This window comes from Sciurus carolinensis, chromosome 2 (genome assembly GCF_902686445.1).
Source record: "Sciurus carolinensis chromosome 2, mSciCar1.2, whole genome shotgun sequence".
Lineage (NCBI taxonomy): Eukaryota > Metazoa > Chordata > Mammalia > Rodentia > Sciuridae > Sciurus > Sciurus carolinensis.
Window position 1 is genome coordinate 187,066,755 of NC_062214.1, and position 20,677 is coordinate 187,087,431.

The window sequence follows — 20,677 nt, forward strand, 5'->3', positions numbered from 1 at the left end:
TGTAGGTTCAATGTAAGCAATTTGTTCCTTCTCAAATTTTCACTATAAAACAAGCCCCTTAGGTCTGGTGGACATTTCCCCAACTGCTATCTGGTCATGTTGCTGGTGGCTTAGGGAATGTGTCCCAGGACTGGTTTTTTTTTTACCTTTACCTACCATTTGTTTGGCTCAACAAACCCTTTATTACAGACACTATTAGCCCCAAAACTTTGATTTAACAAGTGTTTTAGCAATAATAGGAAAGAGCAGATATGTTGTGTGTTAATACATGAAAGTTAATTTGAAGCAGACAAGAAAGAAGGAAAAAATCCATCTCCTGTTCAGCAAGATGCAATGTGTATGTGTGTGTGTGTGTGTGAGAGAGAGAGAGAGAGAGAGAGAGAGAGAGAGAGAGAGAGTGTAGTTCCCCTTTGCAGTGCTAGGGATCAAACCCAGAGCCCAACACACACTAAGCAAGGCATTCCACAACTGAGCTACATCCCCAGCCCCCAAGATACAGTATTTTGAGCACATGCTGATGGAAGTTTCTTAGAGGCAAGGGATGTCTGCTATCTTTCTGATGTCCTGGTGGTTGAACTTTATAAAATAGTTCAAGATGAGAAGTTTTAAGATAACATTTGACATCATCACAAATCACAAGTCATCAGGGGAAGAAACAGGCTTACACGACTCATTACACAAAGTAAAGTTCTCAGGTGAGGTTAATTGCAGAATCTAAATGTTTGTGCAAACGTACATGAGAAGTTAGCAGTTCCAAATGCCACTCCAGTTCTTAGAGAGATACATTCTTTCCAGTTATTTTTCATACTTTTTTATTTTCACAGTTGTCCCAGTTCTTTGACAGTCTACATCATTGTCGTAAATTATTGACAAGAGCCCAGTGGAAGCTATTTAACATTTTTTCATGTAAAATATTTACAAGGTGGACAACACGTGCGCGACATACTTCGCTATCTCAACCCACCAGCACCTGCTCTTCGGGCGCAACTTTATTCGTATGAGATTTGGCCTCCAACGGTTTCCGTAGCGTCTCCCAGCAACTTCCGCTCCTGAGTGGAGAATGCACTTCCGGCAGCGGCAGCCGGAGCGGCCGAGGCAAGATGGTGAGTGACTAAGGGTTTCGGCTGGTGGTCGCGATGAGACAGTACCGGAGAGGGCCGGGGTGAGAGAACGAGGCGACTGTTGAGGAGCTTGGTCCTCCCTCTCCCCTCCCGCGGGCCGACGGTCCTTTGCGGGCCGAGGCTCGCGGGGCCTCCGGGAGACGGCACTCAGGTTCGCCGCGGGCCGGGCCGGGGGCCTGCGGCCGCTGCCGGCGCCGTGAGTCCCCGCGCGGGGGACAGCAGAGCGGCCGTCTCGCCAGCTCTCCGCCGACCCGGGCTGGGCCACGGCGCTCCTTGGGGCGCCTGGGGCAGGCGTTTTCTGAGCCTTGGGAGGGAAAGGTTGAAGGGCTAGCGCAGAGGGTGGGACTCGTTCCCGCCGCGGAGGCCCCGCGGGGCGGCGAGCCGTTTGGCGTGGGCGTCGGGGGAGCCGCGAAGCGGGTGCGTTTGACAGGCGGAGCTGGGAGGGACAGGGCCGAGGCGCGCGTAGTACATCTGCCGGCGTGTCCGCGATCCAGTGAACAGCCCGACGCCGGGCGACGCGGCCCGTTCCGCGCGCCAAGGAAGCGGGGCTGAGCGGGGTTGGCGACGGCCCCCCGCGCGGCGCTTACGGTCGGGAGGAGAAGGCGGGTGGGCACCGAAAGCAGCACGCATTGTAGCAGCGGCGGCCTGGCGCTGGCCGTTGTCTTGACCGGTTTCACAGGAAGGGAAAGGATGGCGGGGTTGGCTGTTTTTGATAGGGTGTCAGCTAAAGATCCTCTGCAGAGGTGGAATTTGAGCAGAGGCCTGAATTGAGGGAGCAGTCCATGCAAGTATCCGAAGGAAGGAAGGGACAGCAAGTGCAAAGGACCCGAGATGGGACTGCGGTTAGCCTGAACCTTGGATGGGAAGAAGGACAGGACACGCAGTGAGGATCTGCAGGTGGAGTTCTAAGCCTGTCCGGGTGTTGTTTACAGCATTTCCTCCCTGTTCCCTGGAGAGAATAATTAGCCTTATTTTGCTGTGAAACACAGTAAGGAACACGAGCCCCATCTTTTCTAGAGCAGTAAAGAAACACCTGGATCTTGGGTGTCTAGTAGACCTGAATGTGATTCATGGCTGTTTCTGACACTTTGTGACACGATGTAAGTCACTTAGCCTCTTCAAGCCTTTGGTTTTCTTATCGGTAATTGGGGGTAGTGATAGTATCAGTCTCTTAGTGTTAGTAAGAATTAAATGGGATAATGTTTAGCAAACTACTTGGCATAAGGCCTCAATAATCAGTGCATTTTCGTTGAGAATGAGAAACATGAAATGCCCCAGAGGTGGAATGTGGGACCCTTTCAGGAAAATGTTCTCCTGACTTGCAGGATCATGAGAAAGGTAGATGAACCCAGAAAGTTTAGGTATAGCCAGGTTGTCAAGGGCTAGGCATGCCAGACTAGGGAGCTGGGACATTACACTATAAAGGTCAGGGAGCTCTGGATGGTTATGAAGGAATTGAAGGGTCACCTGTTTGTCTTTAAAGGCAATAGGCATATTGGTGAGAGGAAAAACTGGACCCAGAGGCTTCATATTGGAGGCTAGAGTCCAAAAGTCTAGATGGCTGAGCACTGGGGATGTAGCTCTATGTAAGAATGCTTGCCCAAGTGAGGCCTGGAATCATTCCCTAGTACCAGAGGGGGGGAAAAAACGTGGGGCACAGGGGAGGCAGGGATGAAGATGGTTTAGATGAAAACAGGGATGAAGGAATGGAGGTAAGAGAGAGCAAAAAACTGAACCAGAATGGATATGGGCTATTTTAAGGCCTACATTTTGTAGCCAGACTGACAAAATCCTGACCTTAACCTTCTTTGTTCACCAGTAATCACATATTGGTGAGAATTTAACTTAAGTCATGTATGTAGTAAGTTTGTCATTTTCTGCAGCAGGAGCTAGTATCATCCCTGCTCTGTAGTTAAGACACCAGAGCTCAAGGAGATGACCTGACTTACCCGAGGCCATACAGCCTACAGTAATGGAACCAGAGTTTAAACCTGGAGTCAGTCATCTAATTCCACAGCCCTTGTTCTCATGCTTATTGCAGTTCCTCATCTATAATGAGGGAATAAGGAGCCCTTCTTGGAGGATTGTATGGAATTAATGAGAGTAAAGGAAAAATATCTAGTAGGGTTGGGCACATAGTAAGCATCACACCAACTTTTGCTGCCTTAGCTATCAGCAGATTTCCTTAAGTAATTGTTAAAGGCCTATAATTTGAACCGCTTGTTTAAGCAAAACAAATTGTGTTACCCAAAATCTCTCTGGGCCCTTAATTACCTTCTTCAGAGTAAATTACAAAGTTTTAAGAGTTGTACTTAATTCTATTTGATAACCATGGTATAGTTGCTTGATAATGAAACTGCATGTATATTAATTTAGAGTCATCTACATGGAAGTGATTTGAGGGGGCTGAACAAGCCCCTCTAATCACTAAGTTCACTGTTAAATAATGTTCAAATTGGCACTATTTCTAAGTCATGCTCTGTGTTATGCATTGTCCTATAAATGAAAGGTCTATTTAAAAATAAGAAATCCCATCAGACTTTTTAATTACACTAAGTTCTTAACATCTTAAGGTGATTCAGCTTTTCAGATTGAATAGAAAGACCTGCCTGGTGGCTCCCAGGTTTTAGGGGTGAGAGGTAGATAAGATGTAGTTGAAAGTCCTCTGGATCTTAGGGTGATGTCCATATAGAGTAAATGATTGTCTGTTACATATAATGACAACTTCCCACAAGCTGATTCCTTGAAATATACTCCTGGTAACCTTGTCTGATAGTTTTATATTATAGAATATCAAGCTGTATACCTTCCACTCAAGAGGTAATGGTCTTAGAACCTCAGCCTCCTTATATCTGCTTTTTAAGAGAGTTACTCTTGATTCTAAGATTAAGTCAGTTGCAAATAATTTCCACTACACTAAATGCACACATTAGCTACAAGGCACATCTTGGGTTCGTACATGTTAGAATAAGCAGATGTTTTAGAATCAGGACAGTAAGAAGGATGTTCTTTTGAAGTGATGATAGTCTGAATTTATATCTATGTCTGATTTTTTTTTTTTTTTTAAGGGTCAAAGTCAGAGTGGTGGTCATGGTCCTGGAGGTGGCAAGAAGGATGACAAGGTACGTAAGAAACCACTTGTGTACTGTGATGTGAAATTATGGAAAATGTCATAGGTCTCAACTGAGTTCTTTGGGTATTCAGGAATTTTAAAAGACAAAATGATCTAATAGTTGTTTAACTAGCCTGACCTGTAGATAAAATATACTTTTCATGTTTTGAAAAGTTATTGACCTAACCATCACATAGGTATTTGTGAGTTAGTGAATTTTAAATGTACAAAAGTATGACAGAAGTTTTAAAGTAAATTGTGACTTTAGTGTTTAATATTCTGAGGAGTGAGGAATTGCCTCACATTATTCAAACTTAGGGTATATAACTCAATTCTGACGTCTCTGTACCTTTGGAGTAGTCAACTCACTGTAACTAATATGTATTATAAAAAGGTCACATTTACATTTTACTTAAAATTGTAAGAGTATGAAACCTAATTTTTTAAAAAAACATGTTTTTAAAGTAATATCCTAAAAGATAAGGAAATTTGTACCACCTGTAAATAGATGATGGTAATACAGAAATGTATTTGTGTTTTATGATTTCCACCTGACCTTTTTTTCTTGCTTTTCTAAAAACTCAAGGATAAGAAAAAAAAATATGAACCTCCTGTACCAACCAGAGTGGGGAAAAAGAAGAAGAAAACAAAGGGACCAGATGCTGCCAGCAAACTACCACTGGGTACTGACATGGTTCCCCCTTCCTGTCTTCCCAGTTTCTGGGGGAACCATCTCTGTGCATGTAGCTTAGAGTCTTTAAACCTCTAGCTCTGTGCTCACAACCCCATTCTACCATTCTTCTAGCTTAGTATGAGTTATACTTTATTTTAAAATGTAGCATTATTCAAGTCTGTCTCACTGTAAGATATTCCATTTCTCTTTTCTTTAAATAGCGAGCTCTAGCCTATCAAAAGTACGTGTGTTGGTCAGCTTTCCATCGCTGTGGCCTGAGTACCTGACAAGAGCAGCTTAGAGAAGGAAATGTTTATTTTGGGTTCACAGCTTCTGTGGTCTCAGTCTATGGTTAACTGACTCCATGGCTCTGGGTCTAAACAAATTGTAGGACAGCTCCTTCAATTACACCCCATTTCCCCAGTAGTCCATTCAAATTACCAATCCATTAAATGGGTTAATCCACTAATGAAGTTATGGCTTTCATAATCTAATCATCACCTCTGAACATTCCTGCATTCCCTAACACATGAGCTTTTCAGGATACATTAAAGAGCCAAACCATAACAGTATGGTTTTAGATTACAAAGCCCAGGTTGAACTTACGTAACTCAGAAACATTGTATTTCATGAAATGGAATGTCACTGTATTAAAATTTGGAACATGTAATGCCTGAACTTAAAATTCATTGGCTTCCTGCTGATCACAAAATACAGGTGTCCTGACTAGCCCACCTCTCCATGCTCAACCTTGCCACTCCTCTTTGCTCACTGGTCACACTGCCTGCTTTGTGTCCTTCAGCTTTTCTGTATGTCGGGACCTTTGCCCTTACTCTTCCCTCTGCTTAAAATGTCTTTCCCATGGCTATCTGCTTCTCATCCCTTCAGGCTTCAGTTCAAGGACCATCTCCATGCCCATCTAACAGTGTCCTTCCCTAATTAAAAGAAATGAGCTAATTCTAAAAAATATTGCTTAGTTAAAGACAAAGGGAGTCAGATAGTAAAATCATCTATTAAGTCTACTATGATACATTGATATTTAGTGTATGTTAAAGGTGACATTTCAGTTCAGCAGACAATAGAATGGGTTATTTAATATAAAATGACTGAGTTTTTTTAATCTTCTGTCCAGAGAAAATGAAATCAGGCCTCTTGCCTCTTGTCAGATGGATTATAGATATACATGGGAAAATAATTAAATGAAAAATTCAGGGATATATTTAAACTTAGGGAAGAAGAGGCCTTTTGAAGAAAGCTAGAAAACACAGAAACTATGAAAGGCTGACAGATTTGTCTATGTGAATGATAAAATTCCTCTGTAGCATGAAACTTCAAAGCCAAAAGAAAGTGTGGAAAGATTAATATCCCTGATATTGTAAAAGTCTACAAATGGATGAGCATTATGAACACACCTGGCTTTAACACTGCATGCTGACTGAGCAACATGCATAACTTCATGTGTCTGTGGGAAAAAGAAACCAACTATTTTGTGGGTCGATGTCTTTTTTCTTCTTTAAATATATACACTGTTCAGTCAGGATGTGTCATTTTGCTCTAGCTGTTTGGTCATAAACCTTATTCCCATTTTTAGATGTTTGGCTGTAACTGCCAGCCTCCCTTTCCCATTTTCATCTTGGCACTTGCTTGCTTAGACAGTTATAAAACCTTTACTTTTTCACAATTTTTCCAAATTAAATGAGCTTATTTTATTTTGGGTCTGTGTTTGGTTTTTTTTTTGTTTTTTTTTTGGGTTGTTTGTTTTCTTTCTTTCTTTTTTTTTTTTTTTTTTTTTTTTTTTGGTATCAGGGATTGAACCCAGGAGAGCTGTACCACTGAGCCACATCCCCAGGCCTTTTTAATTTTTGAGACAGGGTTTCACCAGGTTGCTGAGGCTGGCCTTGAATTTGCGATGCTCCTGTCTCAGCCTCCTGAGTCATTGAGATTATAGGTGTACGCCACTGCCCCAAGCTAAAGTGAGATTTTTACAAAATCTTGGACTGGGGATGCAGCACAGTGGTAGAGTGCTTGACTAGCAAGCATGACACCCCAGCACTACAAGAAAAAGATTAAAATGCTAATATTTTTTCCTTAATTGCAAAGTTCCGAGTAAAATAAAATCTTATTTTTTAATTACAGTGACACCTCACACTCAGTGCCGCTTGAAATTACTAAAGTTAGAAAGAATTAAAGACTATCTTCTCATGGAAGAAGAATTCATTAGAAATCAGGAACAAATGAAACCTTTAGAAGAAAAGCAAGAGGTAAGTGGAGAAGTTAACTCTAATTTTCTTTTTTACAAACTGAATTCTATTTAGAATCTGAAACTGGGTCAACAGATAAGTGAGATTCCAGTAGGTAAACCTCTCCAGGCCTGTGTGAAGCCATATTAGGCACCTTAGAAAAGCATCAGCTACTCTGTAAAATGAGGAAACTATTAAGGATCACCTGCCTTTTAAGTCTAATCTGCTTCTCCTTGGTGTATTCTATAGGAAGAAAGATCAAAGGTGGATGATCTGAGGGGGACCCCAATGTCAGTAGGAACCTTGGAAGAGATCATTGATGACAATCATGCCATCGTGTCCACATCTGTGGGCTCAGAACACTATGTCAGCATCCTTTCATTTGTGGACAAGGATCTGCTGGAACCAGGCTGCTCAGTCCTGCTCAACCACAAAGTGAGTTGCTAGTCTCTAAGGAAGCCCATAGGAGTGCTTTCTTCTCCCTCTTAGACCTGACCACCTGTCCCTAGGAAGTGGATGGCCAAAGCACTCCTAGGGTGGGGAAGGGAGACCAATGCCATAATTGGCATGCTTTGCTGTAACAGACTGAGGGAACCTCCTGTTCCTGTGTTAAAGCTTGGTGTTCCTTGTTAGGTGCATGCCGTGATAGGAGTGCTGATGGATGACACAGATCCCCTGGTCACAGTGATGAAGGTGGAAAAGGCCCCCCAGGAGACCTATGCAGATATTGGGGGGTTGGACAACCAAATCCAGGAAATTAAGGTATGGCTGGGAACCAGCTCTGGGTTTTTAGACTTAGTTTCTTATTGCTGTCCTATTTAGGGTACTTTGGAATTTGTTTTTATCAGATTAGTGACTGTCTCAGAGCTTATCACTTGTGGGTTGTTTTTGTTAATCCTGAATTAGATAGTAAATATAAATGGTACGATAGTTCCTACAGCAATGGCAGCTTCACAGTTACTATATATAATGTTTAATTGTGTGAAGACATGTTTCCATTGACCTTGGCTGTGGCTGTCTACAGACCCCCAGTGTTGTATGGAGGAAGCGTGTGGACTGCACATGCTTACACAGTGTTGGGGTCTAGAACAATCCCAACTCCTGCAGTGGTTCTGGGGGTTGGAGAATGTGGTCATTCAGGATGCTGTGGGCCAGCTCTCTACATGCTCTTTAATCCATAGGGAAGTCAGTCAGAATTATTATCACAGATTTCCACTGGTAACACAGACAGCTGGGAAATAGGTTAAATGTCCTTAGGTGGGAACAGCCATCAGGAAATATTTCTTGGTCTTAACTGTAGTTTATTTGAAAAGTGTGAATTTTAGCTTTTTTAAGTCACTCTTGCTCAGCGCTGACTTCTGTTGGAAAGTTAAAGGGAACTGGGTGTGAAGCTGGCTGCTAGGAGCTTAGCTGGGGCAGATGTCCTCTTCAGTATGCCCTTGCTGCTAATGAAAGTTAAGTGTATTGTCTCTGAGAGTGAGATTTTTGCTTATTTTGCTGAAAGGATGATATTCTCATATCAAATAATGCTAATAATTTTAATATGAAAGACTTGTTTTTACCAAGTGTTTCATTTCTTTAGGAATCTGTGGAGCTTCCTCTCACCCACCCTGAATATTATGAAGAGATGGGTATAAAACCCCCTAAGGGGGTCATTCTCTATGGTCCACCTGGCACAGGTATGCTGGTTTGACACTTTACAGTACTCAGCTTCTATCTTGAGCAGCAGCATTTGCTATTGTAATTACTAAACTGTCCAGTGAGAACACAATTCCTTAGTTTAAACAGGTACTCAGTGTCTGGAAGTGTAGCTTCTTGGTAGGGCATGTTGCTTGGCATGTGTAAAGCACCGGGTCCAATCCGCAGCACCCCCCGACAAAAAAATTGGTCCTTAACCTTGCTGTACACTTACATTGGAATCACCTCGAAGCTTTAAAAAATACTAAAGCTGGTCTCATCCCCAAAGGAGTTGACAGATTTATCTAGAATGTAGCCAAGCCTTGGAGCTATAGCAGAGAACTACTGCTTTGAAAGCTACTTAGGGTGTTCAGATCAGGTTCATTTTCCTGACCCACTGAGACTGAATACATATTTGCTAAATGAATGTGTGAGTGATGATAAAAATACACATATATTTGGTCATGTTCCTGAGGGTGTGCTGGGGGTTGCCCACTTCAAAAACAAAGTAGGCCCCTGTGCCCAGAAGTCTGGAGCCAGAAGTGATAACTCTATTTCAGCCCCTCATCTTCTAGCTCAGGAAGTTAATGTTTCAAAGAGACTGGTGACTAACCCAGGACTCCAACGACTTTGGGCACTGAGCAGGTAATACCTGGAACCATAATGGAGACCCAAAGCACAACTGTGCACCTTTTACAGAGCATTAGCCTGCAGGCCTGGGGCACAGCAGTAGGCAGGTGGGCCCCTCGGAGAAGTGGGAGACCTGTTCAGTGATCCCTGTGGCTACTGAAGCAACCCAGCAGCTGGTCTGGCTGCTTCTGGAATATAAGATCCCATCCATTGAAAAGGCCCTCTTTTTGTTTTAGCCATCTTTAATTGATCTCTCAGGGAGTAATCCAGCCCCTAAACCTTTTCACCTGCCATTCTACATAAGGGAATATCATTGTCATATATTGCAAAGTTTAGTTCCCTGTCCTTCCCACTCTGGAGTTTTCTATGTCACACCCCAGCCAGACTCCTCCTTGGGTTCCCCTGCTGGTCTCAAGGTGCCACTTGTGCTCCAGTTATTTCTGAGTCCTGAGGCAGCACTCAATCCTGAGACATGGCTTCACTTACCATCAAAGGGGTTAAGGTCTCACAGCTCTAAAATTCTCAAGTTGGATACTCTTTGTTTTGGACCCAAGAGAGAATAGAAAAGTATTGGAGATATGGTTTGAGATCTTCCTGAGATCAGTGAGAGGAACTGCCTTATTCTCAGAGGTCACCCAAGATCGACAAAAGTCTTAAGCTTTCCACAGCTCTCATTTGTGGGCTCCATCAAATGCTAGTTAGGACTCAGGTGCCTGAGCAGACAGCAAGCCCACCCAGAGTAACTCCTCTGTGACCTGTGTCATGAACCTTAAGTGTTATCTCTTTAAAAAGAACATTTAAAGCCTTTTTTTTTTTTAGTTGTAGATAGACACAATACCTTTATTTTATTTATTTATATGTGGTGCTGAGGATTGAACCCAGTGCCTCACACATGCTAGGCAAGCGCTCTACCACTGAGCTACAATACAACCCATCCCCTTGATGGGTCAAACCTAGGATTCCAGATGGTGTATCATCCTTGATAACTCTAGTTATTTGATTCTCTAATCCTGGGTTGGATGGGTTGGATTAATTTTATATGCAATTTTGAAGAGACCCAAGGAAAGCTCACCTAGAGAAAAAAGATTTATTTCATTGCTAGTACAGAGAAAGTCTTCCTATAGGTAATTATAGTTTATAATTCTTCAGTGGAGACTTTGGGTCAAGGTTTGAAACTAACCAAGTATATATTTTCTGATGTGGTGATGACTTTAGGAAAATAGTTCAAATAATCAAAACGTGTTAGGTTTTTCTAAATTTCCTCTTACCTACTTAGAAGAGAACTGCAGGACACCTGATGGTGGTATGCCTTTTCATCACTGGGCTCCACCCATCTGTGGTGTCCATTTAAGGTGGTAATGTTTCTAAGTTAAAACAGCACTTGAGGGTTTTTGTTATCCTTTTTCTTTTTATCTAAAATAGGTAAAACCTTGTTAGCTAAAGCAGTAGCAAACCAAACCTCGGCCACTTTCTTGAGAGTGGTTGGCTCCGAACTTATTCAGAAGTACCTAGGTGATGGGCCCAAACTCGTACGGGAATTGTTTCGAGTTGCTGAAGAACATGCACCATCCATTGTGTTCATTGATGAAATCGATGCCATTGGGACCAAAAGGTAAACTTCTCCACCTGTTTTGCCTTGATGAGAGGTTAAAAAAAAAAAAAATCACACAGCTCTTTAAGCATTAATGATCACTGAGCTCTGCCTGTGTGGCAAGTTCTTGTTGTCTGTGGCCTTCTGTGGGTGTTCTGGACTTTGCTCTCCAGGTAGAAGCCAGGTAGCAGCTACCTACCCAGGAGCTAGGTTTATCTGGAAATTGGTCAGTCTTCAGTAACTACAGCTTGCCCTGAGCCAGAACCACCAGGCTTCAAGGGATACAGCCATGAACATGGTAGTCTCTGCCCTTGAGGAGTTCAGTCAGGTTGTGGGATCAGACCACACACTGGAAGAGGAAGACAGAATCAGTACTCCAATTTCAGGCACAAAAACTGCTGTGAAGAATTTTGTGATCTGTAGCTTGGTTGACAGGTGTCTTAGTCCATTTGTGCTGCTGTAACAAAATATCATAGAATGGGTAAATTATAAAGACAGAAGTTTATTTTCTCACAGTTCTGAAGGCTAAAAAGTTCAAGATCAAGGTGCTAGCATTGGTGTCTGGTGAGGGCTGCTTTGTGCTTCCAAGATGGTTACTTGCTGCACAGTTCTCATGAACATGTGGCAGAAAGGCAAAAGGGGACAAATGCTGTGTGCTCATGTGGCAGGGTGAAGAGGCCTAAGCTAGTTCCCACCAGCCTTTTCTTAAGACACTAGTCACCTTCAACACATAAATTTTGGGGGACACATTCAGGACACAACATGGGAGACCAGTTTTTTTGGTTAGAAGAATGAGGGAGTGACATCTGGATTGAGGAGAGAATGTTGAGTTGTTCTGTCATGGTAAGGCCTTTGCTGTCCTTCCCCTTTAGCAGATTTGGGTCTTCATTTCTTCTCTTTTCCAAAGATATGATTCAAACTCTGGAGGTGAAAGAGAAATTCAGCGAACAATGTTGGAATTGTTGAACCAGTTGGATGGATTTGATTCAAGGGGAGACGTGAAAGTTATCATGGCCACAAACCGAATAGAAACTCTGGATCCAGCACTTATCAGACCAGGTTAAATTTGCTTTTGTTTCATCATAGAGAATTATAAAGTGATACATATATAATGGCAAATATCATAGTGAAACTTAGAATCTGATTTACCAAAGATATGCCCCCTTGAGATTATAGTTAAGAGTGGTATATTAGTTTTTGCATCTTGGCCCTTTGAATTACAATCTTACACCTTGATCTTTTTCTCCATAATATTCCCTTTTTAGCCTCAAACACTTTTCCTGAAGAAATAATTTGTATACCCGCTTGGGCTTATTATTTACATTCAGGTAGCACTAGAAAGAAAGCAGTGATTTGTTTGGTATCTTTTGTAATGTTTTTAGCAGACAGGTCTCTCCTTTGTCACTAAATGTGCTGTTCAAGAACTGGTTTTTTTTGGGTGTTTTTTTTTTTGGCACGGTGCTGGGGAGTGAACCCAGGGCCTTATGCTTGCAAGGCAAGCACTCTACTAACTGAGCTATATCCCCAGCCCCCACTTTCATTTATTTCTGAGGATCTGAAAGCAAAGAGGATTTCTTTTAAATGGGGTGAATTTAAATACAGAAGTTTGCAAAGTATAAAAGCAGGTGTTTACTTTTTAAGATCTGGGTGTCATTCTCGCAGAACACCATTTGACTGAAACCACGGCTGAGGGGAGACAGGATGAGGCCTCTTTCTGAGGGCAGAGCTGGGTCTGGAGGGGGTGTGACTGGAAGCTTTGTACCTGCAGGCCGCATCGACAGGAAGATTGAGTTCCCCCTGCCTGATGAAAAGACCAAAAAGCGCATCTTTCAGATTCACACAAGCAGGATGACACTGGCCGATGACGTAACCCTGGACGATTTGATCATGGCAAAGGATGACCTCTCTGGTGCTGACATCAAGGTGAGTTAACTGAGCTGGGTCACCTCATCTCTGGAAAGGTGACTCCTCTACCAGGAAAGACTGTGCTCCTGGGGAGAGAGGTGTGTGTGGGTCTTCAGACTCTTCGTATCCGTTTACTATTACATCCAAATGGTAGACTTGCTTTTTACTTGAAGTTGTTTGATGAATTATTTTATGAAGTAAGTGACTCCAAAAACCCTGTTGCCACAAGAATGAGTCACTGGCATAATTTTGACACCTCTGCAAGGCCCAGGCCAGGAGAAGAGTGTGCATACCCAGCACCCACTACATTCGTCTCTCCCTTTGCATTCTGACAGGCTATACCAGATTGTACCCCTGGCTTTATTATAACCATATGTGAGTTAAGGTGTTTCTTCCCACGTGCCCAGGGTTTATAAACCAGGCCTGGTAGCACTCACTGTGGGCACACCCTGCTTTCCCTGGGAAGATGTGGGTCTTCATCAGCATAAGTGCCGTGGCTAGGTAGGAGTGGCACACGTGGTACTTTCCAGGCCAGCGACTGCTTTGGGCCTCTGGGTCACTGGCTTCAGTCACAGAAAAGTAGGTTAGCTGCTTAGTTGGGGAGTAACGTCTCTATTAAGTGCCAGTCCTTCAGGAATGGAGCAATAACAGTAAACACCCACATTCCCACCTAGATTTACCAGTGATTAACGTTTTATCACTTGCTTTCTTTCTGTGCACAAGCAACACTCACTTTTTGACTAAACCATTTTAAGTAAATAACATGATGACTATAACAAAACCAAGGGTTACAAGGGTTATGTTTTATGACTTTTGACAATTTGTGAGAAAATTAACATTAGAATTAATACACTACAACTTACACTACCTATCTGACTGGAATATATGGTCTGACCCTTAGTAAATAAAATGGATTTACTCTCACTGCCTCTGGGCTTCAGGGCATAATTTCCTGTATTTCCTAAGAACATGTTTAATGAAAGTAGAGCTACGAGAAATTACTAACCTGACAGGCCACATGCAGGTTGTTAGAACCTGAGCCAAAATCTAGACACAGCCTTGCCTCCTGGCCAGCCGACTTAAAGTACTCCCAGTTTAAGCCATCTCAGATCCTTTTACATTTTTAAAATAATCTTCCCAATGAGCATTTTGTTCGGTCTGTCTTAGACCTTATTTCAAAATAGCTCTCTGAATTGCTATGATTAAAAATACCTCATTTTCTGAACACACTGACTGCTTCCTTTTAGGCAATCTGTACAGAAGCCGGTCTGATGGCCTTGAGAGAACGGAGGATGAAAGTAACAAATGAAGACTTCAAAAAATCTAAAGAAAATGTTCTTTACAAAAAGCAAGAAGGCACCCCTGAGGGGCTCTATCTCTAGCAAACCACAGTTGCCTTCAGGAGTTTCCTTGACCCTTGAGAGGGTCGAGCATGGGGAAGTTGCCCAGAGGAAGCCACGTTCCTGTTGATTTTTATTAGTAAAACACCCCCTGTATCTTTTGGAGCACGCCGTGTGGGGCGCCCTCTATTGGTCACCGTGCTGCGCTCTGCTTCCCAATAAAGCGTGCTCTTTCACAGATCGCGTGTGCTCTCCACAACAGCAATCTGTGGGTGGAACTTGCTCTCGGAAACTTCTGGGCAGTCAGGACCCCGCACTTCAGTACCTACTGCCCCTACTTTGCACCCCACAGCTGGTGATGTCACAGTAATGCGTAGGGGGAGAATAACAGCAAGAGATTTTGTTTAAAAAAGACTGAATTAGGGCTGGGGGTTAACTCAGTGGTAGAGTACTTGCCTAGCACGTGTGAGGCACTGGGTTCCACCCTCAGCACATAATAAGACTGAATTAACGTGGCTACTACTTTCACAGAAGAAGCTTCCACCTGTGGACTACGTAGGTTCTGGCCACTCTGGGAAAATAAGTACTAAAGTCCCAAGAGACTGAGGGCTCCTACAAGAAACTTCAGGTTAGGGCTAAAGAATCTGGCTATCAGTCTTGCCTTGTTCTTGGGTTCAGAAACCTCATCACCTTCAAGAGTATTTGAACACATGCCAGACTTTCCCCTTTCCTTTGTCCATCTATTTCCTTCACTTTCTTTTCTGAACAAATCAATTCTAAAGTCACTGAGTGGGGCAGCCTGGTGAGAGTATTAGTTTTGTTATCACCATAACAAGTTAACACAGACTTGGCTTAATATAAATTTGCCTCTGTTCTGGCTGTGCAGTGTTGCACACCTATGATCCCAGCTACTGAGGAGGCTGAGGCAAAAGGATTGCAAGTTCAAGGCCAGCCTTGGCAACCAAGTGGGACTCTGCCTCAATTTAAAAGAGCTGGGAGTGTAGTTCAGTGGTAGAGCATCCCTGGGTTAAATCCACAGTATCACACACAAAATTTATCTCAGTTCTGTAGCTCACAAATCTAGGACTGGTCTCGTTGGAAGGACTGCATTCCTTTCTGTAGGTTCTAGGGGAGAATCCTAGAGTCACTGGCAAAATTGTTCCTTGCAGTTTTAGGAGTCGGCATTTCTTTGCTGTCATCTGAGGGCCTTTCCCAGATGGTTCTGAAGGCCACGTTCATTCCTTGACTTATTTCCCCAACCTCTGGTCCTTAAGCAGCAACAGCAGGCCAAATCCCTCTTGAGCTCTGAATTTTCCTGTTGTCATATGCCTGTCTTTTCCACTTAAATGCCCTTTTGACTGCACTGGACCTACCCAGATAATCCAGGATAACCTCCCTATTTAAAGAACTTGTTTGCAAAGTTCCTTTTGCCACGTAACATTCACAGGTTCTAGAGCTTATGATGTGGACATCTTTCTGCCTACCATGGGGGATATCCCAACGTGGAGGCCTGGTACAGGAGGACGGTGTACATGTGGGGAAGTGGGGTGTCCACGTGAGGAACAGCACAGCATGAGGACTTGGCATGGGTTAGGTGAGATGGTGTGGGCAGCCTGATGAGTACTGGAGTCACTGTGTGGGAGGAGGGCATCCGTGAGGGGCTGGACGGTGGCAGAGGTCGAAAAGGTTGGTTACATTTGGTCACATAGGAAGGATGGCAGAAGCCAGGTTTCTCACTGAGAAGTTACAGGTAAGAATAGGAGAAAACTAGAATGAACTTTGTCCACGGACAGTGCTTGGGGACAATGACACCCTGATGACAATGGACATACCTAAACATACATCTTTGCTTCTAAATACCATTTGTGAACTGGGGATGTAGCTCGATGGCAGAGCACTTGTTTATAGCAAGAACGATGTCCAGGGTTGGACCCCCAGTACTACAAAAAGTAAATACCATTCTCCACTAAAAGGAACTAGAGTGCCTCCAGAGCTGGGCAGGTAGAGCACAAGATGGACCTTAATTACGTGTTGCTGGAAAGCAAGTACGCAGAATGATGGGGACGTGTCAAAAGACACAGTCCCCCGAAGGTGCTGCCACTGTCAAACCTGGGGCAATTTAAGCATCAAAATAATCAACACCAAAAGAATACAGCCCTTCAACAAAATAGGAACTGAGCTCATACTAACATCCATCAACTGAAAGCTCGACGAATGGGACATTTGGAGTTTTCGAAATACCTCCCCATAAAATACTTTTCAATTAGGGAAAAAGGCCACTTCACACTGGAGAATCCCAGCAGATACCATCTTAACCTGGTCATCAAAACAAACATCAATAATGGGCATCTTGGGGCTGGGACTGTGGCTCGGTGGCAGAGCACTTGCCTAGCATGTGTGAGGCACTGGGTTCCATCCTCAACACCAAATAAAAACAGAATAAAGGTACTGTGTCCATCTACAACATATATATATAAAACAAATCTTTAAATAGTAATAATGGGCATTTTGAAAGTATGTGCTACCCCAGATGTGTCACTCTGTGACACTCCTGCCAAAGAGACTTTGCATCCATTCAGGAGGAAACACTGGGCAAACAAACTGAACAGTCTACAAATTCTGGGCACTTCAAGTGTCCAAGTTACAAAAAACAAGGTAAAGCTTCCAGACTGACTGAGACCAAGGAGACATAACCAAGTGCTATAGGATCTTCTTCCTACAGAAGACACTGTGACAATCCGAGGCCTAAGTTGGACCTGAAGATCACAGAGGGAACTATATCCACACCGATTTCCTGTGTGATGCTTACACTGTAATGTACAGAAAACTATCGGCAACCTACCCCCAAGTGGGTCAAGATAAAAAAGTTTCTTGTAATGTACAGCTGGCCCTCCACGTCCAAGGGTTCCACATCCAGAGACTCAATCTATCACAGATCAAAAATATTCAGGAAAAAATATGTACTGAACCTTTACAGACCTTTTTCTTGTCATTATTCCCAAACAACACAGTAAAAAGAACTGTTTACATAGCATTTACATTGCATTAGTAATGTATTACAAATATTATTATGAGTAATTTACAGGTGATTTGAAGTATACAGGAAGATATGCATAGATTATATGCAAACTAATGCCACTCTATATAAAGGACTTAAACATTCTTGGATTTCAGAGTCCTTGGGGTCCTGGAACCAATCCTCCATGGATACCAAGGTATGTCTATACTTTTCTGTACAATATTTTTAAGTTTCAGACTTCAAAAGAACAGAACATAAGCAGCACATGAGTGTTTCCTTTTCCTCCTTGGTAACCTCCAAGTCTTTCACTCTATCCACAGGGACATCTCCCTTCTGTCAGTTACACAAAAGCAGCCAAAGAAACACCAGTGCCCAGAGTACCTGAGAAGAGGAAGCTGGGGCACAGCCTGAACCATACCCCATCCTCCACCCCATTCCAGCTGCCTCTCCACTTAGCTTGCGACCAAAATAATGCTGAAGTTGTCATTTCTACAGATGGTCCACAGTGCAAGCCACAAGAAGGAAGTGACTCATGTGACCATTTCTCCAGAGCAATTTCTTTGGCCTCTCACCTGGCGAGCAGGGCAGACGGCTCTGCTCCGTGGACATCACTAGTTCCTTAAAGCCCTTCCCCACAGAAGCATTTTAATGTGAACTCTGATCACTCCCTCCCAGCAAGCATGTGTTTTTCTCAGGACCCACCCTGTTTTCACTCTTTAAATGAATATGTGTGTATTATGGGCGGAGCTAGCACAGAGGCTTCGCTCACCTGGATACAGCACCACCCAGTGATCCACTGGCCAGAGGTATGGGCACTGCTCGGCTCCAGCGTCACCCCAGACCCAACACAGGGCTGAGCCCTATGGTCTGAGGTGATGGGCAACTCCTTTTGGGAAATAATTAGCACTCTTGATAAATGCACAAGCAATGGCCTGATGGACCTGGAGAAACTCAAACCCCTTCTCTGCCTACCAGTTTGTTGTCTTGGGAAGAGCCTAATCATCTTTCAGACTTTCATGATGAACAATCTCAAACAGGCTTTTTTTAAAAATCACAATTATCTCACTATTCATTTTTCTATAAAACATCTACCCACAGAGAACTAGGTATGGTTATGCACCTGTGATCCCAATAGGCTGAGGCAGGAGGACGGCCTAAGCAACTCAGTGAGACCCTATCTCAAAAAATAAAAGGGGCTGGTCATGGTGGCACACGCCTATAATCCCAGCAGCTAGGGAGACTGAGGCAGGAGGATCACAAGTTCAAAGCCAGCCTCAGCAACTTTCAAGGCCCTAAGCAACTCAGTGAGACTCTGTCTCTAAATAAAATATTTTTAAAAGGGCTGGGGATGTGGCTCAGTGGTTAAGTGTCCCCGAGTTCAATTCCCAGTATCAAAAAATAAAATAAAGGGGCTGGGGGTATAGCTCAGTGATAAAACACCCCTGGGTTTTGTCCTCAGTACAAAAACAAACAACAACCAAAAAACAAAAACACTGCTACCCACAGAGAATTCATGTGTGTGTGTGGTGTCTGTGTTTTAAAGCATCTTCTCATGCACAAGGTAATGTGCCAAACTCGATGTGAGAAGCTCCTTTATCATGTTTCAGGGGTTCATTGCCCAGCTGCACAATCCATTCCAGGCTCCCAAGGTACAAGGTTGCCACTGGGTGTAAGGGCACCAGTTAACCACAGGCCAGTTTCTAAGTTCTAACCAAATGAGAAGAGATGCGGGCCTCAGGATCAAACTGTGAGCTGCTGTTGTGGGGACGTGGCTTGGTCCTGGGCTTCAACTGCATGCCCCCAACAGGGTGTGGAAGGTGTCTGGCCTGATACCCACCCCACAAGAGGGTGAGGATGGCAGAGACCTTTCTCTGCAGGATGCCAAGAACTGGGAGGGGGGCGCTGGTTCTCCCTGCGGCTTCTACTTCAGCCCAAGCGAGTCCAGCCCAGGGCTGAGCGCCCCACTTCCTCAAGTTCCGCCTGCTTCTGTGAAAAGGCACCAGAGGGAGCACCCAGCTCCTCTTTGCTGAAGAAAGCCAAGCAGAAGGGGCAGGAGGGTGGTGACTGGGTGTTCTGAGACGCCGCCCCGAGAAAGCACGCTATGCACTCACCCCCTCTATTCCCAGACCGTTTGGGCTGATTTACATCCCACACACAGGCATTTCCAAATACAAATGCTCAGCAATTACACAGACGAGGATTTTTTAAAAACCAGGAACCTCCCCCAGACAGGCCAGACCTGCCCCCGCCACGCTCACGGTGGAAACAGCGGCGCTCATCTCTTCAGGAGGAACAGCCTGAATGTGGCTATCGCTCTCATTCTACTCACAGCCCTCAGAAATCAACACCAGAACAGGTCAGGCCAGCCTTACTAAGATGGCAACTCTGCCACGCGGGAGGCCGGGCAGACCTCAGCGCTCCCCGCAGAGTCGGGCTGGGTGGGGACGGTGGAGGGAGCTTGCCCGGCAGGCTTTCCACCCCTCACTGTGAGGGGGCAGACTGACGAGGCAGGGCCAGGGTGGGCCTGGGAGTCGGCACTGCTCCCCAGATCCCAGGGGTGCTGCCGTGCAGAGGCTGGGGCCACCCAAGTAGGGCTCAGGGAATAAGGAGAAACTCGCCACACACCTGACCCAGGAAAGACACCAAGTGCTGAACAACCCTCCACGGGGCTGGGCTGAGGACAAGGACAAATCTGCCCTCCTACCCTGGAGCTGGGGCAAGAGGTCCTAATGTCAAGGGGTGAGACTTTAAAGTCCAAACACAGAGAGCCTGGCAGACCCTCAGTGAAGCCACCAAGGGGCTGTGTGTAACAGGGCAGGGCCAGTGCGGGCTGGGCAGAGGAAGAGCAGGACCAGGAACCCAACGCACCTCAACCACAGGAGGAGTCACCATCACGTGGCATGATTCACCTCTACACAGGCACACGCAGTCCCATGTATAATATGCAGAACGATGGCTTGGTGCCTTTGCCCATCCAACACCTGTGCAAGGCGGGAAAGGCGACGCCCAGGCACTGAGGAAGGAGGAAGCGCACAGCCGAGGCAGAGGCGCCCAGGTGCGCGCCCCGCTCCCAGCACCGGCTCTAGTCCTCCAGCAGGAGCTCCAGCTCCTCCAGGGGAAGCCGCACGCGGAGCTCCTTCTCAGTCATCAGGTCCAGGACCTCCTGCAGCTCGTCGGGGAAGTACTCCACGGCGTCCAGATACAACACCTAGGGCGGGCAGTGAGTGAGTGGGAGGAGCCTGAGGAAAAGGAGCGGATTCCAGCAAGTCGCCCCCGCCCTCGCCCTCCAGTCCTCCTTCCCTTTCTCTGGGGCTTTCTTAGCTCAGGAAGGGCAGTGGACTCAACACCAGGCGAGACACCTTTTACAGT

The 20,677-nt window shown here is 44.7% G+C and overlaps 2 protein-coding genes across 3 annotated transcripts in view; one reads left to right on the plus strand and one right to left on the minus strand.

Moving 5' to 3' along the window:
* The first annotated feature begins 1,036 nt into the window (after positions 1–1,036).
* Positions 1,037–14,527, plus strand: Psmc1 (proteasome 26S subunit, ATPase 1). The gene is made up of 11 exons (XM_047541710.1): positions 1,037–1,103; positions 4,190–4,243; positions 4,820–4,916; positions 7,043–7,167; positions 7,396–7,581; positions 7,780–7,908; positions 8,729–8,825; positions 10,876–11,065; positions 11,952–12,103; positions 12,813–12,967; positions 14,197–14,527. Exons 1-11 carry the CDS (start codon positions 1,101–1,103, stop codon positions 14,329–14,331), a joined length of 1,323 nt encoding a protein of 440 aa, XP_047397666.1. The 5' UTR covers positions 1,037–1,100; the 3' UTR covers positions 14,332–14,527.
* Nrde2 (NRDE-2, necessary for RNA interference, domain containing) overlaps positions 9,677–20,677 on the minus strand; it is a 59,458-nt gene continuing 48,457 nt past the window's right edge. The window contains exons 14-15 of one of the 2 annotated variants that reach the window (XR_007107270.1): positions 20,177–20,516; positions 9,677–11,501 (exon numbers count right to left, since the gene is read on the minus strand). Coding sequence is in view for 1 of the 2 variants with exons in the window: in XM_047541708.1 (XP_047397664.1) it covers positions 20,391–20,516 (126 nt within the window). In the remaining variant the exon portion in view is untranslated. Of the gene's footprint in view, positions 11,502–18,717; positions 20,517–20,677 lie in introns of those variants that run through there. The other variant, XM_047541708.1, reaches the window with a different exon arrangement.

Bases quoted from the DNA above. Each gene is read 5' to 3' on its own strand.
- Psmc1 (XM_047541710.1), top strand. The intron at 4,917-7,042 runs GTACTGACATGG...TTTTAATTACAG, and splicing joins TGCCAGCAAACTACCACTGG to TGACACCTCACACTCAGTGC. The intron at 7,909-8,728 runs GTATGGCTGGGA...TCATTTCTTTAG, and splicing joins ACCAAATCCAGGAAATTAAG to GAATCTGTGGAGCTTCCTCT.